Raw genomic sequence first — 18946 nt, 5'->3', positions numbered from 1 at the left:
GTATGACCGCTCGTTTGTTTCCTTATGCAAGGGTGGCAGATGTCTTTTTATTCATAATGCACCATGTGGGGGTATGACTAGTTCTATCTTCACATCCGAGAGTTGTATGCTAGGCATAAAAGACTAAATTTGTTTTAAATCTATCTATAAGGGACCTTTTGTCTGAGGCGGGTTCTGTTTAGGCTAGGGTTCTTAAGCTGACGGAAATGGAACACCCCTACCTGGGAACCTACCTGGAAAGGTGAATTAGATAAATTTTCTACAAGCATGCGAAAATTGGTCAAAGACTCCGTTAAAGAGTTTAATGGATGATGATCAAAAGTTGTTTAACTATCCAAGGTAAAAGTTATTCTTGAGCAAACCTAAAAAGTCACTTAGTTAAAATTCTTAGCCGTGTTTTTTTTTTTTTTTTTTTTTTTTTTTAAAGTAAACTAAACCCTAGGTTATAAGATATTCATTGGGAGGAAGAGATGTATCTGATATGTCAATGATTCCACCCACGTTTTTCCCTGAATGTTCACACCGTGATATTCATGCTTGGCCTCGTGGTGCCCTGGGAACATCCCCCTTCGGATGGTGTTTGCGTGAGTCAATATCAAGGTGGACGGAGAGAATGTTTATAATAAGTGGGTGAAGGGTGTGTGTCAACACATCCTACGGTTTCTATCATTGGTTCACACCGTAAGATCATTTTGTACTCCCTCGTGGCGTCCTGGGAGCATCCCCTTTCGGATGGGTTTTGTGTAGTTGGTCAAGATCAAGGTGAACTCCAGAAATGGATAGAGTCGCTTTAGGTTTTGCCCCAATCAGATTTTTTCCCTTCGGATTAGCTATTTGNTTCACACCGTGATATTCATGCTTGGCCTCGTGGTGCCCTGGGAACATCCCCCTTCGGATGGTGTTTGCGTGAGTCAATATCAAGGTGGACGGAGAAAATGGATAGAGTCGCTTTAGGTTTTGCCCCAATCAGATTTTTTCCCTTCGGATTAGCTATTTGGGGCAGATCTTTAGGGCCTAAAATGACGGGTCACACTTAGGGAGATTGTTAAGTAAGTTAATGATCTCTTGACCAAATCAAGGATGACTAGTCGTTATAGGTACTAGAATTGTTCTGGTATTAATGACTGGTTGAGTACTTCTCAATCTAGAGGAGGGATAATTGACCCCCATTCAGTAGCTTTTGTCCTAAACCTTTGAAACATCATTGCAAAACTAGATATCATACAAGGTTCATATTAGTTTTGCTAAAACTTTATTGGATGTTGTTTGTTTTACAACGGGTATGTAACACCCCAAATTTTGTTTTTAATGTAATTTCAATATTTTCTAGTATTAGAGGGCACTTTTTGAATTTTGAAAATTCAAAATATAATTATTATGATTTAATTGCTAAGAAATGAGTGTTTCAATTTCATGGTTTAATTGGAGGGAAGTTATGGAAATTAGACTTTTAATATCAAACAAATTAAATTTGAAATTAATGTCAAGAATTAATTTCATTTTGGAAGGAAGAAGTGTTTCAATTTAATGGTTTAATTAGAGAAATGAAAATTGGATTTTTAATGTCAAATTAAAATTTAAAATTAATGTCAAGAATTAATTTCATTTTGGAAGGAATGAGTATTTCAATTTAATGGTTTAATTGGAGGGAAGTTATGGAAATTGGAATTTTTATGTCACACAAATTTAATTTGAAATTAATGTCAATAATTAATTTTGTTTTGGAAGGGGATTATATCACACAAATTTAGTTTGAAATTAATGTCAAGAATTAATTCCATTTTGGAAGGGGGTTATGTCACATAAATTTAATTTGAAATTAATGTGAAGAATTAATTTCATTGTGGAAGGGGGTTAGTTAAATTCCTTGTGAATTGAAAATTTTAAGGGAGAAATGGATTAAAAGTTGGAAGTAGGGTTTGATTGAAGGAAGATTTTGGAGATTGGAATCTTGAGGGTGGTTGTTGCTAAGGCTTCACTGAGGAATTGAATTCAAAGATTTATAATTGAAGAGTACCGCTTGGATCGATATCTGAATCTAGTATCAAGGTAATTAATCTTACTACTGGAACTGCCCACGGGCTAGACACTAGATATATGCTAGCATAATAGATGAATATCATGACAGAACGATAGCATGATAAATGGATAGTATAGTATGCCCGATATATATTTTTGTATGAGAATCTGAAAGATTTATTTGTACATGTAGATACTTGCATGCTAGTAAGAGATGATACTTGATTCACTATGAGGATATTGAGGCGTATATGCATGTTGTATAGCCATGTTGAGGTGTATATGTATGTTATAAAACCATATTATGATAATTGTGATGTTGAGACTGTGATAGTGTCTTTACTGATTAGTTAGATTCCCACTAAGTATTGTGTTTCCTTTGGGATTCACCAGATTGTGTTTCCTTCGGGATTCACCAGATTTGTGTTTCCTTTGGGATTCACCAGATATTGTGTTTCCTTCGAGATTCACCAGATTGTGTTTCCTTCAGGATTCACCAGATATTGTGTTTCCTTCGGGATTCACCAAGAGTTGTTTTTCTTCGGGATTCACCAGGGGTCGTGTTTCCTTTGGGATTCACTAGAGGTGGTGGGCATACTTAACTACAGTAGGATAGAAACCAGTTTTTCATATATGTATGTGTCTCATGAATACTAGAGCAGTTTTTATGTTTTGCCAGAGGTAGGCATCTAGAGGACATAAATGCCTAGCCTGACCCCAGTAGTGGGGTTACTTACTGAGTATTTTATACTTATCATTTCTCATGTTGTTGTTTCAGGTAAAGGTAGAGATGCACCGACAATTCACAAGAAAAATTCGTGATTGAGCCACTGGGACCAGTTTTATGCTTCCGCTCATGATATTTAGATTTCTTTTCATGTATTTTTTCAACTTTTAGTTTTGTTGTTTGAAACTTACTATTCAGAATTGTTATTATCATTTATGATTTATAGGTACCCATTTTTTGTTTTTAATATTTGAATTTAATGGAGAACTTTTGAACTTACCTTATTTATTTAGCATTTATTTCACCATAAAAGGGTGTGGTTTTAAGTTCCATGCATGCATGTATTTAGTAATGACCTAACTTAAGTTCTAGGGGGTCGGGTCGTTACAGTTGGTACTAGAGCCCATGTTTTAGGTTCTATAGACTGACTTACTATGTAAGTCTAGATTGTCCTTATGGCCCATGAACGGATTCCTCGTCATTGCCAGGTATGTCTTATCAATTAAAAGTTTTATGGTAGTTGTGCATTAAATATTTGTTTAGCTTAAATGCATTAGTTATATTCTAATGCTAGGTCAGTGGCTTGTTAGAAGTTATTATAAGCGGATTATTAAGGTACGATGCTACAAAAGGAGAAAAAAATAAAATTATGAGGTCACTTGGCACTAGTTTATCTCATGAAAATTCTGTTAGAAACAAACAAATATATACCTTAGTTCAAAGATCTTAAAGGTTGATGAAACTATGTAGAGTTATGATAATTCAAGAATAAAGGTATTTAAATGTTCAAGTCAAGGATTAAAATTCTCTAGATAAGAATACATTAAGGATTAGTGTTATGTTTTTTGTTGAGTAGTGCAATTGGTGTCAGTACAAATAAATTTCTTCACAGGCCACATACTCAAGTATAAGGTTAAAGTTGTTTTATGGATAAGAAGGAGAAAAAGAAGAGACTATGGATTTATTTAAGGTTCTGAGATATTAAAACCAAACATTTTGAGAGGAATTTTGGAAAGGATTAATAAGTCATAATCACTTTGATAATACTACGACTTGATGGACTAGGTAAAGTATGTGTAGTGATATGAAGGATTCTTTTGGAATATCTAGCTAAATTGGTGTCATTAAAAGAAACCAAAATAGTTGGACATGATTTTAGACTTAAAGGGGATAAAGCAAAGTATTATTTGTTTGGGTTGAAGGATTATTTTAGAGTACCTAGATTAATTAAATCCATAGCCTTATTGTGATGAGGAGATCAAAGTTGGACAAATATGAACAAACAAAAATATTTTGGAGTTTAAAAGCATGAAAATTGGCAAAGGAGAATTCTACAAGATGAAAATTCTTAGTGAGAGAGATAAGACTTATGGAGGAGTTAAGTAAATATACTTTAGTAAAAAGATTATGTTCCACTTGGAAAGTGGAAAAAATTTTTATCCAAGAAAGTTTACTCTTTTGGAAACAGAAAGGAATTTAATGTATTCAAAACTCCCAGTTAAGTATGGTTTGGAGGTATGATATGAGAGGTTACAAGGAATTTGTTTCGGTGTAAAAGAAAAATATCTCATTATCGTGTGGAACTTTAGGAGAATATGAGTTGGATGGAAAGATAGCTTACATAGGTGATCGGTATCAAAATTTTTTTTAGCACAAGAATCTATTACCAAAATAAAAGTTTGAGAAGGTATAAGCTAAAATGGAGTTACTAGTAACAGTAGATTAGGGTTGGCAATGGGACCGGGGCGGGGCGGGGGGCGTCCCCCGTCTCCGGCCCCGTAGGGGAAATTGTCCCCCATCCCCGTCGGGGAAACAGGGTCCTCGCGGGGCCTCATTCGTGACAGACTTCAACGGAGGGGAAGGATGAGCGTGTAAGAACGAGAGATGAGTGAGAGCGAGAGGGGAGGGATGAGTGAGAGTGAGAGCACGAGCGCGAGGGCGAGAGCGAGAGCGAGAGCGATGTAAAGAGCGAGAGGAGAGGGATGTTTTGTTGCAGATTGCAGAAAGCGAGAGGGGACTGGGGAGGGGATAAAAATATATATATAAATTCGGGGTCGGGGATTAATCGGTGTCGGGGTCGGGGCGGGGATACCGTCCCTAGGGGCCCCGAATAAATTCCCGGTTTGACCCCATCCCCGGTCAAACCGGGGAATCCTCGCCCCGTCGGGTTTTTTTGCCAACCCTACAGTAGATGTTCAGAACTATTGACATGGTATGTTGAGGTTTCATTATTAAGAGGTAAACCATTGAGGGCATTAGTAAGATTTAAGGGATTTTGACGTAGTGTGCAAGTTCGAAACATGAACTAGCAAGACCATCAATTTGATTGAAAGAGGAAATTAATCCAACTCGAAGTAGACAAAAGTGGTATATGCACAAAAGTAAGTAAGTTGGATCTTCCAATATCACCATTGGCATAAGGGATAGATTGGTAATAAAGTTGAGTTAATAACAAGAAGTTGCTATAGGTGGGTTTGGAGCAGTACAGGATAGTACGTTTTCCCTTGCATGGGCACTGAATTAACTAGCTCTAGGGAATACAAGTAATTCAAGCTATGACTTATGAATTAAGAGGATTTTATCGTAAGAACTAACTATAGGGATCAATTACGGTTATTACGAGGTTATGGAAATGTGTTATCAATTGACTGATGCTTTACCATCTAGGGACTTCAAAACCTCATTTTCAGAGGGAATTTTAGACTCATCTGCAACAGGGTCTAAGTAATGATATGTGATTGTTTTAAGGCTAAAGAATAATATGAGGATTGGCTTAAGAAGTTTTATAGACAGTATAGAGCCTCATGATAAGTTTCTCATGAATGTGAGACTTAATTAGATAGAGTTATTCTTAGACATGTAGACCCTAAGACAGACATCACAGTCAGCGCTTTTAGAGTAGAAGCAGTATTCAGTTGAGCAAATTTGTTCTGGTACGTATCTTCAAATGACGCATTATATAGCATAACCAGTTTCTCCACTACAAATATGAAGTTTTCCATATGATAGAATGGTAAGCTCAAATATATGTTTTTAGTGGATAAGAATTTCTTAAGCTCATGACAGTTTTCATAGTTCTCAGCTTGAGCGTGTTAAAGTATTGTTGGTTTTCAGCATCTTAAGTTTCATAGTTATATATGGAAGGGGTTGTCACACCTCTTTTGATACTAGTTTCAGCTGTGTCAAACAGTGACTCTCGTTTTACATCTAGTTTTTGGAAGAGTCTCCAGTTAGCATTGGGTACTCGATTGGATTTTAATACAGCATTTCACCCACAGATTGATGGTCAGAAAGAATGGTTGAACCAGACATTGGAGAATATGTTGTGCACTTGTGTGTTAGAGTTTTCAGGGAGTTGAGACTCTCACTTGCATTTGATGGAATTAGCATAATAAGAATTATCCGGCTACCATTGGCATGTCGTCGTTTGAAGCCCTCTATGGGAAGAGCTGCAGGTCTCCTGTGTGTTGAGATGAGGTAGAAGAGAGGAAATTGCTAGAACTTGAGCTAGTGCAAGTCATGAATGGGGCAATATAGAAGATCAAGGCTCGTATGCAAACAACTCAGAGCAGACAGAAAAGCTACGCCGACGTGAGATGTAAGGACCTAGAATTTGAGACTGGTGATAAAGTGTTCTTAAAGGTGGCACCTATGAAGGGTGTTTTGAGGTTTGAAAGGAAAGGGAAGCTGAACCCGAGGTTCATTGGACCTTTCGAAGTGTTGGAGCGAATTGGTCTCATAGCTTACCGATTGGCATTGCCTCCATCACTTTCTTCAGTTCATAATGTCTTCTATGTTTCGATGCTGAGAAAGTATGTAACAGATTCGTCCTATGTAGTTGACTTTGAGCCATTGTGGTTGAATGGCAACTTGAGTTATGAAGAGAGGCCTGTGTAGATTCTCGCCAGAGAGGTGAAGATGTTACGCAATAGGGAAATAGCAGTTGCAAAGATTTCGTGGCAGAATCACCAGTTCGAGGAGGGCACTTGGGATGAGAGGATGAGATGAGGACCACGTACCCAGAGCTTTTTCAGGAATGAACTTTCGAGGACGAAAGTTCTTTAAGGAGGGAAGAATGTAACACACTAAATTTTGTTCTTAATGTAATTTCAATATTTTCTAGTATTAGAGGACATTTTTTGAATTTTGGAAATTCAAAATGTAATTATTGTGATTTAATTGCTAAGAAAGGGGTGTTTCAATTTAATGGTTTAATTGGAGGGAAGTTATGAAAATTGGTCTTTTAATGTCAAACAAATTAAATTTGAAATTAATGTCAAGAATTAATTTCATTTTGGAAGGAAAAGGTGTTTCAATTTAATGGTTTAATTAGAGAGAAGTTATGGAAATTGGACTTTTAATATCAAATAAATTAAATTTGAAATTAATGTCAAGAATTAATTTCATTTTGGAAGGAAGGGGTGTTTCAATTTAATGGTTTAATTGGAGGAAAGTTATGAAGATTTGATTTTTTATGTCACACAAATTTAATTTGAAATTAATGTCAAGAATTAATTTCGTTTTGGAAGGGGGTTATATCACACAAATTTAGTTTGAAATTAATGTCAAGAATTAATTTATTTTGGAAGGGAGTTATGTCATATAAATTTAATTTGAAATTAATGTCAAGAATTAATTTCATTGTGGAAGGGGGTTAGTTAAATTCTTTGTGAATTGAAAATTTTAAGGGAGAAATGGATTAAAAGTTGGAAACAAGGTCTGATTGAAGAAAGATTTTGGAGATTGGAATCTTGAGGATGGTTGTTACTTAGGCTTCGTTGGGGAATTGAATTCAAAGATTTATTATTGAAGACTACCTCTTGGATCGATATCTGAATCTAGTATCGAGGTAAGTAATCTTAATACTGGAACTGCCCACGGGCTAGATACTAGATATATGCTAGCATAATGGATGAATATCATGACAGAACGATAGCATGATAAATGGATAGTATAGTATAACCGATATATGTTCTTGTATGAGAATCTAAAAGATTTATTTGTGCACGTAGATACTTGCATGCTAGTAAGAGATGATACTTGATTCACTATGAGGATATTGAGGCGTATATGCATGTTGTATAGCCAGGATATTGAGGTGTATATGTATGTTATGATATTGAGGTGTATATGTATGTTATAAAATCATATTGTGATAATTGTGATGTTGAGACTGTGATAGTGTCTTTAATAATTAGTTAGATGCCCACTAAATATTGTGTTTCCTTTGGGATTTACCAGATTGTGTTTTCCTCGGGATTCACCATATTGTATTTTCTTCAAGATTCACCAAATATTGTGTTTCCTTCGGGATTCACCAGATTGTGTTTCCTTCGGAATTCACCAGATATTGTGTTTCCTTCGGGATTCACTAGGGGTATATTTCCTTCGGGATCCACCAGGGGTTGTGTTTCCTTTGGGATTCACCAGAGGTTGTGTTTCCTTCGGGATTTACCAGAGGTAGTTGGCATACTTAACTACAGTAGGATAGAAACCAAGTTTTCATGTATTTATGTGTCCCATGAGGACTAGAGCAGTTTTTTTATTAGGCATGCTTCTCTTCTCTTCTTCTTTTTTTTTTTTTTTTCTTTCTGATTCTGTTTCTCCTCTTTCCCCTTTCTCTGTCACTTCTACCCCTTCTCTGAAACCGCACTTCCCTTTTTTATGAATTTACGAATCATCTAAATTGTTTTTCACCAACTTCTTTCTCTTTTATATTATGTTTTGTTCTGCAGGCCCATGTCAATTTTGGTGCAAATGCCATGTCCATCCTAGAGTTGGGAAAATTGATAGATATAATCCTTTTCAAGTTTTATTTTGTAATTTTGGCTCCTTTTTAAAAACGTAGATTTTTTACCCTACCCATTTTCAAACAATGTAAAACCCTTGAGATTTCAAAATCACAACCCATTCTCTTCACTATCTCCATTCCAGTCGTTTGGCCCTTTCCATTTCCCCTTCAATTTCCATCCTTTCCTACTTCTTGCAATTTTTCTTTCCATTTGAAGATAATTTCAGATTTTCCATTAAAATTTTTCCATTTGAAAATGATTGTTTTAAATCAATTTTTTGAGATCGGCCATTTTTAATTTTGAAATTTGCCATTTGTTTGATATTTCTTCTGTTTGAGAAACATTTTTGCATTAGAACATTATTTTTGGCGTTATCTGAACGATTTGGACCCAAAAAGTTAATTTTTTTTTCCAAAAAAAAGTGAACATTTATTTTCTGGAAAATGGTTCCTACATGATCGAGCTTCATACGAGCCTAACCGGGTATGGTACCAGATGAGGCAAATGAAAAGATGGGGGAGGAAAGTTGGGCACCTACCTGGTCGGGCTTTAGACAAGCTTAACTGGGTATAAGACCCGATGAGTAATGAAAAGACGCAGGGGGGAGGGGAAGGGGGGTTAGAAGCCTGCCCAGTCGGGTTTCATACGTGCCTAACCGGGGAAAAGGGCGTAGAGGGGCAGGACCAGTTGTGGAGTGAGGGAGTATACTATTTTTTGGTCTGGTCCCATATCCGGGTGGGCATATTTCAGTCAATTTTGATTATGGATTTTGGCCCGGTCCATTACTTGACCAGGTTCGACCGGTCTTAGAGGTTATTATTATTGTTATATTTAATTTTCAAGGAGTTGTGTTGTATTTACTATTAATTTATTCTCAATGTGTTGTGTTGACTTTCAATTTATCTATCTGATGAAAGATGTAGGTTATAATGGAATTGGAAATGAACCTCTAGGTCGAGTTGATTTCGAGTCTCAACAACATGAGAGTGGTGATATATTCGCATGTAGATTTTTCAAATATGATGTAACCAGATCCAAAATATACACCTTAATACAAGATAGAATGATATATTTTCGTAGACAATATGCCATTCAAATTTGGACAAATAGAGCATTGTTTTAGAAGTTTGTAAACTTTTTTGTAATTAATGATTCAAGTGATGAATGAAACTCTATAGTTGGCTTAATGTGTTTTGTTATGTAAAACATGCAAAATATGTTACATGTTCTTTTTTTTAAAGTACTTTGTATTATGTAAAACCATCATGCAAAAATAATGTAATTCCGGCCGGGTCCATACATGTAAGCGCCAATTTTCGGTCGGGACATGTAAACATTTTTCATACAAAATATACGTAATTTCCAGCCAGATCCATGCATATAGGTGCCAATTCCCGATCGGGCCGGGTTCATAAACATTCAAATACACGTAATTCCCCACGGAGTCCATGCATGTAGGCACTAATTCCCGGTAGGATCATGTAAACTTTTTTCATGCAAAATACACGTCATCCCCGGTCGGGTCCATGCATGTAGGCGCCAATTTTTTGTTAGGTTCATGTAAACTTTTTCATACACGTAATTTCCAGCTAGGTCCAGTATGTAGGCCCCAATTCCCGACCAGGCCGAGTTCTTGAACATTCAAAATACACGTAATTCTCAGTGAGGTCCATGCATGTAGGCACCAATTACCAACCGGGTTATGTAAACTTTTTTCATGCAAAATACCCTTAATACCCGCCCAGGCCCGACCGGGTCGCCCCATACCTCGTACCCGATTATATTCCATGAAGCCCGTCTGGGTAGTTTCAAACCTATTTCCAATATATCCAATGAAGCTCAGCCTGGTATCTTAATGAAAATAGTTATTTCGTCACTTTTTTTATTTTCAAATACCTTTCGTTTCTGGTTCCTATCCCATGAAGCCCGTCTGGATAATTTCAACCTATTTTCTTAGTACCTGGGGAAGTTCGGTCAGGTATCTTAAAAAAATAGTTTTTTTTTTTGTCTTTTTTTCTTGTTTTAATTTTCAAATATGCTTCTATATGACATTAGAAAAAAAGAAACAAGCAAGCAAGCATCAATATAAGCAAATGAATTCTAACATGAAAGAAATGATTGAACCACTGAATACAAAAATGAAACAATATATCTTCTTACGAAGTGTACAAAATCACAACTTCGTGAGGTACAAGTTTTGGACTTGACGAAAAACTTTTCGTTCTGGAGACGATTTGGTGAAGAGAACTTTTTGTGAATCACAATTTCGTGAAGAGATTTTTTTGTGAATAGAATTTTTTGTTGTGGGTTGTAAAATAATTTGGTGAATTAATTTTGGTGGAGAATTTTTTGTGAATTAATTTTGGTTGTACAACTAATTTTTTGGTTGTTGAAATTTAAGAGTGAGAATTTAATAAATGAGGCATAAGAGTAATTGTACATAAAAAATTTCTTATGCCTACATCATCAAGGGGTCAAAAAAATTATTTTTTTAAAAAAGGTCAAATATACCAAATCAAATCCCAAAATGGCCATTTTTGCCAATTACCCCTAGAGTTGTATAGGAACTTACCCTTAGTTGTTTATGGTGTTCATGCCTAATATTCATTGATTGAAAGCACAAAATCCTAGGGTTGTATAGGAATTTGATGGATCTGCTTGCATTACTAGTTAGAGCCATTTTCAGAGGAGAGATGGAGGGGAGAAAAAAGAGAGGAAGGGAGGGAGAGAGAAGTCAACCGAATTCTGAAAAATAATGAAAACCTTGTTTAAAATTTACTTATTCAATACGCCCATTTTCTAAATTTTATGGATTAAGGGTCTGTTTGGTTCGCAATCTGAATTTTATTTTATGTTTTGTTTGGTTTGCAATTCAGTGAATATATGTTTGGCAGACACCTAAATTTTGTTTTTGAAAACTATTTTCGATTTTATGATTCAAACCGTACAAAATCTGAAAACAACATTTTCGTATTTTCTTTGTATCCAAATTTTGAATTTTAAAAATTCAAATGTAAAATTATATTAAATAAAGATAAAAATATTTAGAAATATAGTAGTTAGGTTATAAACCCAATTTAATTTTTTTAAAGAAATTAAAATATGTATTAGGTAATGTATCATAAATTAAATAAGGTTAAATTTTATGTTTGGTCCCTATGGTTCGGATAAAGTTAGTTTTAAAATTTAGAATTTAATTCCTATTGTTTGATATAATTTCATATATAGTCTCTATGGTTTGTTAAATCTTCTTAAATAGTCCCTACCAGTAGGGACTATTTATTACGAAGTTTTTATCCAACCATATGGTTAAATTCTAATTATAAACCATAAAACCTAAATTTTAACTTACTCCAAACCATAGAAACTAAAATTTCAAAATTTCCTATAAATTATATAATATTACAAACAATAATTATACAATTTTTTTAAACATAAAACATGTTCATTAAAATAATCATAATTTATTATCAACTAATATTTAATGGATTACTACAATTAGTTTACAATTGTTCATATTAGAATTCAATTTCTGAATTTACTACCAAACACATATCTGAAAACATAAAATACAACCTTGTTTTCATTTAATCCCTAATTTCAAATTTATGTTTTCAGATTCTTTACCAAACAAATCCTAAAGTGTTTGTTTTGAAACTTTTGGGACCAAATAGATACTAACTTCAAATCTTAAGGACTAAAAATGTATTTTGCCCTCCTTATTAATACAAAATATTAAAAGGTAATTGAAATTGTAATTTAACCCGCAGTTAAATAATTAAATAATTTCCGCCCATAACTCTAAGAAGCGGTTAATCCTTTACTCTATCCATTAACTTCCTTTCTCCTTCCCCCGCCAAATGTTGTTGGGTCTTTGTCAATGGAAATTGCAGTCACTCTAAGCATTCATAGACTCTCTTCAACTCCTAATTTGATCAATGTTTCAAAGGATTGGAACTCAATCATAAAGCACCAAACCAAGCTTAAGAATGATCATGCCATTCTTTCTACATATACCCAGATGGAATCTCTTGGCATTGCACCCGATTCTGCTACAATGCCTCTTGTTCTAAAGGCTTGCGGGAGGCTCAACGCCATTGATAAAGGGGTAAGAATTCATTCTTGTATTAGGGATTCGGATTTGATCAAAGATGTTCGGATTGGGACTGCCTTGGTCGACTTCTATTGTAAATGTGGGCTTGTTACAGAGGCCAGTAAAGTGTTCGATGAAATGCTTGAACGAGATTTGGTATCGTGGAATGCTTTGATTTCGGGATATGTGGGGTGTTCGTGCTATAAGGAAGCAGTGTTGTTGTTCATGGAGATGAAAAAGGCAGGCCTCACACCCAATTCCCGTACCGTAGTGGCTCTGCTTTTGGCATGTGGTGAGATGTTGGAGTTAAGATTAGGACAAGAGATTCATGGTTTTTGTTTGAGAAATGGATTGTTTGATATGGATGCTTATGTCGGTACTGCTTTGATAGGATTTTATATGAGATTTGATGCAGCACTTTCACACCGTGTTTTTAGCTTGATGGTGGTGAAAAACATAGTGAGTTGGAATGCAATAATAACCGGATATTTTGATATTGGAGATTACGCGAAAGCTTTGAAGCTTTTTAGTAGTATGCTGACAGAGGGTATAAAGTTTGATGCTGTTACCATGTTGGTGGTAATTCAAGCATGTGCAGAATCTGAATGTCTCCGATTAGGCATGCAACTGCACCAATTGGCTATCAAGTTCAATTTTATTGATGACTTGTTTATATTAAATGCACTATTGAATATGTATAGTGATAATGGAAATCTGGAATCATCATGTGCGTTGTTTAATGCCGTTCCCACCTCTGATGCTGCTTTATGGAATTCTATGATATCTGCTTACGTTGTTTTTGGATTTCATGCTGAAGCTATAGCTTTGTTTAATAAAATGCGTTTGGAACACATAAAAGAAGACGAAAGAACCATTGCGATTCTGTTGTCTTTATGTGAAGATCTAAATGATGGTTCGATATGGGGTAGAGGCTTACATGCTCATGCCACGAAAAGTGGAATGGAACTAAATGCATTTCTGGGCAATGCATTGTTAAGCATGTACGTTGAGCACAATCAAATTGATTACACACAGAATGTTTTTGAGAAGATGAGCGGCTTGGATGTCATCTCGTGGAACACTTTGATATCAGCACTTGCTCAGAGTAAGTTTCGAGCCAAAGCATTTGAACTCTTTACGATGATGTGTGAATCAGAAATCAAGTTTAATTCGTACACGATGATATCTCTCCTCGCATTGTGTAAAGATGGAAGTGATTTACTGTTTGGGCGATCGATCCATGGTTTGGCAATAAAAAATGGTCTTGAAATAAATACTTCTTTGAACACTTCACTGACTGAAATGTACGTCAATTGTGGTGATGAAGGATCAGCTACAAATCTGTTTACTAGATGTCCTCAAAGAGATTTAATCTCATGGAATTCCCTTATTTCAAGTTATATAAAGAATGACAATGCAGGAAAAGCTCTATTACTTTTTAACCATATGATTTCTGAGCTGGAGCCCAACTCTGTGACAATCATAAATATTCTCACATCTTGTACCCAGCTTGCCCATCTACCACTAGGACAGTGCTTGCATGCTTACACAACTAGAAGGGAAAAATCTCTTGAGTTGGATGCTTCACTAGCAAATGCTTTTATAACAATGTATATGCGATGTGGTAAAATGCAATATGCAGAAACGATTTTTAACACCCTGCAGGCAAGAAATATTGTCTCATGGAATGCCATGATAACAGGATATGGCATGCATGGTCGCGGACGTGATGCTACTCTAGCCTTTGCAAAGATGTTGGATGATGGTTTCAAGCCAAACAATGCATCTTTTGTATCTGTTTTATCTGCCTGCAGCCATTCTGGTTTGACCGAGACAGGTTTGCAGCTTTTCAATTCCATGGTGCAGGATTTTGGTATGGCTCCTCAACTTACTCACTATGGTTGTATGGTCGATCTGCTTGGTCGTGGGGGTCATTTTCCTGAAGCTATAGCTTTCATCAACTCAATGCCCATTGAGCCTGATGCATCAATTTGGAGAGCTTTGCTCAGTTCATGTCAGGTTAAAAGCAATAAAAAGCTAGTGGAGACCATCTTTGGAAAGCTTGTTGAATTAGAACCAACCAATCCAGGCAATTTTGTTTTGCTTTCCAATATCTACGCAGCAGCAGGCCTTTGGTCAGAGGTTGTACAGATAAGAAAGCGGCTTAGAGAAAGAGGTCTAGGAAAGCCTCCAGGAACTAGCTGGATTGTAATTGGAAATCGGGTTCACTATTTCACTGCTACTGACGTTTTACACCCTCAATCAGAAAAGATCTACGAAAATTTGAATTCTTTGACATCATTGATCCGAGATATGGGCTGAAATTTAGAATTTTCTGGCGTCCAGCCAGACCGCCAGAACGTGATTTTAAGTGGGTATATATGTAAAAGAGCTTTTAAAAAAAAAAAAATTGTCAAGATTTGCTCCTTGCATTTCGCTCTCATGATTCAATCCTGCTAATTCTAAACTGAACGAGATGTGCTTTGTGAGAGAATTGTAAAATGGAGGGGATGAGTCCCAGATCGATATTCTCTGTTCTTTCCCAAGATATCTTACAAGAGCTCCTTGTTATGTGGAACAGGTGTACATTTTGGACTGTTCTTGCTGCATTCTTCGTTGCAATCTCCAACGGTGTGATTGGCCAATTGCCTGGTTCCAACAACAGATCAAGATTGCTCCAAGAACCGAACCGGTACGAATACTTTGTACTAAAAATTCTCATTATCCTTCACAAGTGTGTTGGTTTATCATGTATAAACAAACCATTCTACTTGATGGTACAAATTATGATTTAGATATATGACGTCCATTTTAAATATGTATTCCTCGAGTTATCACTGAAAGAGTTCTAAATCAACAACCATGAACCAACACCTTTTACTAAATATTACCACCTTTATCACCTTGACTATGATGGTGGATCTACATAAATTTCTCTTGAAGATAGTAAATATCACCTGCATAATTTTGCTTTAGAAATTGAGATATTATGATTGTCTTTCAAGTGGAAGGGTGTTGACACAGAATGTGAAATATAATTTATTATTATTATTATTGAGTTCAACAATATATGAATATATTAAAGGGTTCCTGAAACTATGAACTTTTAGTTAGAGGTATATGCTTAAACTAATTGAGTTATACCTAAATTAGTACGAAATGAGAAATCTTTGAGGTTTGATTAGTACAAGTACAACATATATGATACGGTTGGACTAAACTTCAGAATGTCTTTTGTATATAGCAACATATCCAATAAGATTGATACTTTTAACATGTATAAGATGTTGAAAGTATTTACATTGAAAACTTTTATATTATTGGATGTAAGAATTCTTATTAGTTGGTGGAAAATAATATGAATGTGAATGACAACTAATTAAGAACATGGCCTGATTGGTCGACACTAAAGGAAAATAATTAAGAAAAAAAATCTGCTAGCTCCTAGTCTGCCAATCTCCTAAAAGCTTTAGTCATCGGAAGGCCATATCACAGTCTCCATTAGTCGCTCTCGCATCAACTCCAAGTTCTCATCAGATATCTCTTTGTACATTTCAGCGTGATCACATTTCTATGAAACAACACCAAATCACAATTCAATATGTGTTCTTATAATGGTTCCAACAAAGAATTTGTCCTCTAAATACCAAGTTTGTTCTTACCTTAACCCATTTGTTATAGAGATGAAGCCTTGTTATCATCACTCTCTCAGCCAAATCTTGCTTCTCCTGTTAATCATACAAATACACAATCCAATATCTTATTGTTCAGTACTCAAATTATATACTCATCCTTAATGTAATTCAAATAGACTCTTTTTTTCACGTTTTGAGATTAACATATTATGTGGGAATTTGGTTGACGATATAATGTCTTAATCAAGTGGGTTATATTTAGGCTTACAATTTCTAGAGATTGCCATACTACCTTTACAAGAGTTCGGATGAAACGCTTCCCTTCCCCAGGCTTGTGATTTACAACAAAGCTGTTGATGTAGAAAAATTGAAATTCAAGATTAGGTGGGGAAATGGATATGTACTGGAAACACTGTTTTGATTTCCAGAGAGTAAGAATTTACATTGGCAGTCATAATGAATTAACTTCTTAAAAACTAAAGTGAAAGGCTTCACTTACTTATAAAACCATCTGTATTGAGTAGGGTTCATCTCATAAAGCTGATTCAGAACTGTCTTCACAGCTTTGTATGTGAAATAATTCTGTATTTGCTGCAAATAGAAAGCTTCTGGTGAGCTTAAAATAATTCTTTTTTCCCTTTTTAAATGCAGAATTCAAGTGCCAAGAACATTCATCATTCAGGAAGCAGGAGAAGAGGCAAGCATTTGATAACAATGATCAAAAACCGGAAATCAAAAGACGAAGAACCATTTCATTTTTTGTTTTCGGCTTCTAAAAATTAAGCCTATTTAAATAGGCTTAATTTTCAAAAACAAAAAATAAAAAACGAAATTGTCCCGTTTAGCCTATTTAAATAGGCTTAATTTTCAAAAACAAAAAATAAAAAACGAAATTGTTACCAAACGGGACGGATCATTTTGCATTTTTGCATTGAAGAAGAGAGTCATCATATCCATACCATTTTCACATCATCAAAACTGTCCTCATACTGCCCAGCAAATTCATTGACAACAACAAGCCTCCGGTTCCTCCGTTGGTTCCTCCGACTCCGGTTACCACCACTGGCCGAGAGCCGCCACTCACCGGCGGAATTGACAAACGAACTTCTCAAATCCACCGACTTAGACACGGCCAAATGACTCGATTTCCTTTGCAAAACCAAATCCCCACCACTTCTAAGACTCGTAATGGTAACCGGCGATGAGTCCGAACACAAAGACGGACACGGCGGCGAGTCGACGACCGGCGCACCAACAACAAACAAAGCTCCCACCATTTTGGAAAAAGATTGAAAGGATCACAACCGTGAAGAGAAGCAGGATTTAAGGAGTGGCAATAAAGGAATGAGAATAAAGTGAATATAAAGAAGAAGTGGAAATGGGTTTTGGAGAATAGGGGAGATTGGGTCAAAGATTCAGCTACCGTGACAAACTTAAACTTTGAGAATTCAATTTGGAATTGTACAAGAAACAGATGAAAGAAGGTTTCATATTTTTTAAGTTTGTCGTTGTTAATTTCATTTTTCTTTCTTTTTTCTTTTTCCCCAAAATATGCATGTCAACTGCCAACGTAAACCAAACATTTTTCTGAGGTCCCAAATCATCCATTGCAATATTCCAACTCCCAAATCAAACGTGGTTTTTTTTTTCATATTGAAATAAAATTTTTTACTGGTTCTTTTTTAAATCATAACATTACAAAAATTTTTAGTTTAATAATTGCAAATCAAACATCAAACTTTATCATAACAACAATTTATTATAATTAAGAAATAAACTAATGTATTTTATAAATATTGAGTGATTTTTCCATATGATAATTAGAGGGGGATTCAATATGCCCCTAATCATAATATCTCTTTGAGTTCTTTAAAACTAATGGTATTCATGAGTTGAGTTGAAAAACTTTTTAGACCCAACCAAATTGTTCGGGTTATAAATTTCTTCAATCCAAATAACTCTTATTAAAAAATGAACCCAACCCAATCCAACCATGAAATATTTGGATTGAGTTGGTTCGAGTTAATCAGGTCATTTATTTAAAATTATGTTCTTAAAAGAAGCAAAAAGTAAATATGTAAAAATCTAATTTAATTATTTTCATATATTGAATTAAGATTAAGTACTCAATTTCAATTTATATAGTGAAATTTGTTTTTCTAAAGTACAAAGAAACTACTTTTAAGAGTAGTTAAAGAATAAATTATTAAAAAATAAATTAAATAAAATTAAAATCAATATATGTAAAAATAATTGTGTTATAAGTAATAAAAAAAAGTTAATAATAAATTCGGGTTGGTTTAGGTTATATTAGATGAACCCATGAACTAACCCAACCCATAAAATTTTCATTTATTTGAACCCAATCCAACCCAAACCGCACGGGTTGGGTTGGATTGGTTTGATCAGTTTTTTCGAGTAATTGGATTTTTTGAACACCTCTATTTAAAACTATCTCAAAATCAATTGATAAGTAAAAAAATATAACTCATTTATTTTTTATAAAGATTAGGAGGCCTCTAATTTTCTCTTTTTTTTTTAGTATTATTATTGTATATTCAAATATAACTCAAATAAAAAGTCAGAAATTCAAATTCTCTATTAACTAAAAAAATTAATATTCGTTGTTGTGACCAAAAAACGCATTCTAAATTTTGCCATCGTCAAATACTTTTACAAA

The 18946-nt window shown here is 35.0% G+C and overlaps 2 protein-coding genes across 3 annotated transcripts; one reads left to right on the top strand and one right to left on the bottom strand.

Annotated features, from left to right (window-relative positions):
- Positions 1-12146: 12146 nt before the first annotated feature.
- Positions 12147-17218, top strand: LOC120089333 (pentatricopeptide repeat-containing protein At2g13600-like). 2 transcript variants are annotated; one of them, XM_039046771.1, is made up of 3 exons: positions 12147-15002; positions 15213-15323; positions 16918-17218. In XM_039046771.1, the coding sequence occupies exon 1, from the start codon at positions 12419-12421 to the stop codon at positions 14951-14953; it is 2535 nt and encodes an 844-aa protein (XP_038902699.1). In that variant the 5' UTR covers positions 12147-12418; the 3' UTR covers positions 14954-15002; positions 15213-15323; positions 16918-17218. The 2 variants fall into 2 exon arrangements, with proteins under 2 accessions (XP_038902699.1, XP_038902698.1); XM_039046770.1 differs by having other exon boundaries at positions 12147-15323.
- Positions 15813-17744, bottom strand: LOC120089334 (chaperonin-like RbcX protein 2, chloroplastic). The gene is made up of 5 exons (XM_039046772.1): positions 17226-17744; positions 16766-16857; positions 16559-16616; positions 16294-16359; positions 15813-16202 (listed from the first exon to the last, which is right to left on the bottom strand). The coding sequence occupies exons 1-5, from the start codon at positions 17541-17543 to the stop codon at positions 16101-16103; spliced, it is 636 nt and encodes a 211-aa protein (XP_038902700.1). The 5' UTR covers positions 17544-17744; the 3' UTR covers positions 15813-16100.
- Between the last annotated feature and the right edge of the window lie 1202 nt (positions 17745-18946).

Source organism: Benincasa hispida, chromosome 10, assembly GCF_009727055.1.
Source record: "Benincasa hispida cultivar B227 chromosome 10, ASM972705v1, whole genome shotgun sequence".
NCBI lineage: Eukaryota > Viridiplantae > Streptophyta > Magnoliopsida > Cucurbitales > Cucurbitaceae > Benincasa > Benincasa hispida.
The sequence above is the reverse complement of the archived record's forward strand: the minus strand, read 5'-3'. Positions and strand labels throughout refer to the sequence as shown.